The sequence below is a fragment of the Lolium perenne genome, chromosome 4 (genome assembly GCF_019359855.2).
Source record: "Lolium perenne isolate Kyuss_39 chromosome 4, Kyuss_2.0, whole genome shotgun sequence".
Taxonomy (NCBI): domain Eukaryota; kingdom Viridiplantae; phylum Streptophyta; class Magnoliopsida; order Poales; family Poaceae; genus Lolium; species Lolium perenne.
The window spans coordinates 74,719,194-74,722,938 of record NC_067247.2 but is presented as its reverse complement, the minus strand read 5'-3'; the positions used below and the strand labels follow the sequence as shown (position 1 = coordinate 74,722,938).

The 3,745-nt window shown below is 45.4% G+C and overlaps 1 protein-coding gene across 1 annotated transcript; it reads right to left on the bottom strand.

The window, feature by feature from the left end:
- Positions 1-1,223: 1,223 nt before the first annotated feature.
- On the bottom strand, positions 1,224-1,902 carry LOC127292986 (uncharacterized). Its single transcript, XM_051322537.2, has one exon. It carries the CDS (start codon positions 1,843-1,845, stop codon positions 1,345-1,347), a length of 501 nt encoding a protein of 166 aa, XP_051178497.1. The 5' UTR covers positions 1,846-1,902; the 3' UTR covers positions 1,224-1,344.
- Between the last annotated feature and the right edge of the window lie 1,843 nt (positions 1,903-3,745).

Here is a 3,745-nt window from a genome sequence, read left to right as displayed (position 1 = left end):
CCTAGTTCTTATGGACCTGACAAAATTAGTTACAACTTACAAGTAACAGTCATCATGCCAAAACATTCAAGTGTTCTACTACCAATAGATGAAAGATATACATTGATCGTTGATTTTTAAACTTTAACTGCACCATGCATGCAAGATATAGACGAACATCTATTGAAAGTGCATTTGAGGTTGAGAGAGTATGAGTCTCCATTTTATCTTCTCGATTAATACATGCTACAGTCAATCACACCGTTTTCCAATATAACTGTAGTTACACATATTGTCAATCAAAGGCACATAAACAGAGCAAGGATTAACTAGGCGTCACCATAACAACTAGCGACCATCTGGTGCCACTGACCAGTTTCACAAACCTATGCTTCAGTGTGAATGAGAAGACAAAGGTAACATCCGTTACAATAAACTCAAAGCATAAAAAGAATTGGTTCTCTGTTTCCAGCATCTGTTTCTAAGCATGAGTAAGTACTTCAGAAAACTCATATCTCTATATAAAGAACTGAAAAAACCTCAACTAATAGAGGTTCTCATAGAGCTAGTTTCAAAACTTCTGCTCAACGCAACCTCAAGCCAATTACCATAAGCCATTTGAGAATGATTACAAAAATTGAAATATTTAAAAGTATACCGAACAAAGTTTTCACAAACATAATCAACTAATAAGAAAATCATTTCCATATTTGCTAACTTTTGTCAGACCAAATTTGATCTCCAAAAACATCCTCAATACATCAGCAATGTCCCATTTCAACCACAACATAACAGCTTTGCAGTTACATGTACCTTGGACTATCCCTGCTTGCAAATTTCATATATGTATTCATATACTGCAGACTAGTCAAACTAATTACTCCCATCTTAATCAAATATTTTGATCTGGTTCAAATTAGTAGCTAGCTAGTGCTGCCACACATAACAAGACCTTTCTAAAATCTGAATTTCATGTTCATGCAAACTTCACGACACTCTACCTAGCAAAAACTGAACACTGATACATGAAAGATGCATTACCGAGAACATCTGTGTAAAAAGCAAATCACAGCTGCGATTGATAAGACAGAATCCAGTCTTAAACTAGTTGTTCTTGTTCTAGATAATACACTATCTCTTGCTCCGTCAAGAAACAGGCATGAGACAGCTAAAAGCTTTATGGCTAATTCTGAGACCATGTTTTCCGAAGCCCAACTGGCATTTCTGCTATCAACAAGAGGATATAAGAATAACAGAGTTAGTCTCGTTAATTATTGAATCCTTGGTTCCAATTTTTTCTCTTTTTTCTTCGTACAATAAACAGAAAGAAATCAAGAAACAAAGCCATACAGAGATCTGGTCCTCTCACTCGAGAACAATCTTGGCGCCCAGTGCCCGCAACTTCTCAGCAATGCCCTCCGCCTCCTCCTTGGGCACTCCGGCCTTCAGCACGGCCGGCGCCTTCTCCACGAGCTCCTTGGCCTCCTTCAAGCCCAAGCTCGTGAACGCCCTCAGCTCCTTGATGATCTTAAGCTTGGCCGCGGCGTCGAACCCCTCCAGCTTCACGTCGAACGCCATCTTTTCCTCCTTCGGCTTTGCCTCCTCGCCGGCCGCCCCAGCGGCGCCATCGCCGGCCAGCGGAGCTGCTCCGCCCATTAGGATAGCTAGGGGAGGGAGCTGGTCAACGCCGAGGCGGCCGCGCAGGGCGTCGGCGAGGGAGGAAGCCTCGAGGAGGTTGAGGCCGCAGATCTCGTCTACGAGACCGGAGACCCGCGGGGTCGGGGTGACGGATGTGGAGAACGCGGCGGCGGCGGACGGGCGCGCGGCCGGGAGAAGGCGGCGGAGGTGGAGGAGGCGGGAAGCCATTAGGGTTTTGGTGGATCGGCGACAGAGACTGACGATGAGAAAGCAGGGGAGAAGCAAGACGAGACAGTCCCCTTCATAAACTGAATACGTAATACCCGTTGTTACGTAAGTAGATAGAGAAGGCGTATTTTCATGGTAATCAGTTGTTTGACAAAACAGAGCAAATACTTTCCTTCTTTTACTCCTTTTTTTAAATCTTCCAAGTTTTACTCTTTTTTTGACATGAACTTCGAGGATGTTATAGGATATGTCGTCGGCGGGCTGCAGCTGCAGGTTGGCGGAGGATCGAATACCGTCAGGTGGCGGCGATGCTAGAAGAATTTTCCCCATCGAGGAGGCGATGCTGAGGGAGAGGAGAGGGGATTGGAAGAACATGTCAGCGCTTAGCGAGGACGAGAGGGGCGGAGAGGGAAGAGGAGGTTGGCACCTCGGGTGTCGCGGCACGGCAGCGATAGAGGGAGGTCCCGGTGATGTAGGCGAGCGAGGATGGTCGAGAAGGATGTGATGCTCAAGTAGGGGGACACAACAATTTTGCGGGCTATGCTAGCCCAATGGTGTGGATATGGGCAACGCGGCCATGCCGCTTTAGCCCGCTAGAATCAAAGTGGTCAGCCCGACGACATTTTGCGGATGTATATTGTGGGGCGGCAACGCGGCGTAGCGGGATGTCACACACCACTTGCAACCTTAACCATGTGACCCAGTGGCCTCGCCATGAACTAAGATAAGGGGTGCGATGTAGGAGGGGGCTGAACTAACAAATATCTTATAAATGATGAGTTGTTATGGCTAGTATTTCTAGGAAAATCAAGAGGGGCGTAGCCCTATTCTTACCCTTGTACCGTTGCAGACGCAACCAAGCCCACTATCGTCACATAGCAAAGCACGCTCATAGCCCAAACCAAAAGTTGATCAAGCGACATAATAGGTGAAGATGACCACTCCACAAGACCCTGTCCAAAATAGACACCCGACGCTCAACTACGAGCATCGAGAGAGCTCCAAATTCTCTCTCCACGTTAATGGCTTGGGCTCTTTGGGTGGAATCCCAAGTTCATGTTGTCCACAGAGGGATGCTTCCTCATCCTCATCTTGAGGGTGTCTTCTTGAGAATTGGATGTTGCATGACATTCTTCTTGCTTGGTAGGACTCGAATATCAGTTTTAAGCCAGAGTCATCGGCTTGATTGAGACGCCCTCTCGAAGACGGTCTAATTTTCTGCAGTCACTGGATTCAAATGTGTTTGGTACAAGGGTCACGATCTAATGCGAGATTTGGGAATCAAATTAGGGCTGATCATTAGCTCCATCAAACTACTTTAGTTATCCATGACTGACTTTCTAAACGTGTCGAATATTTTGCCATGGTGCAAGTGGTTGGGTCATGCCACGCTGTAGGTCGGAGTAATGTATGGTATTTCTAGGTGAGTAGGAGTAGGAGGCAGTCCAAGAAGGTGATGCTGAATGATCGTGCATGTTGTGGCAGAGCAGATGAATGTTAGGACAACATCCCCGGGAACTGTTGAAGGCGTTGAGTGTGCTGAAAGCAATTTCGTCCCATTATAAAAAAATACATTGGTCTACTAAGAAACTAGAGAAGGCGTATTCTTCTGGACGAGAATTACTTTTGACATGGCACTTAAGATGATAATTAGCTGAAGATAACTTCGTTGCATTGTTATCATCATAATCTGCATGTGGGAAAGAGTTTCCTTGCGTTTTTCAAATTTGACTTTATTTTCTACTATCCTACTCGGGGAATCAAGTTACGACAATCATTCGCTCCATCAAACTAATTGGAGTGATCCATCATAAACCTTCTACTACCCTAATGTTGTTCCGCCAACTGCAAGATTGATTTGGCTGTGTTCGGCGTTCCATGTGATATGTGAACCAAGTTA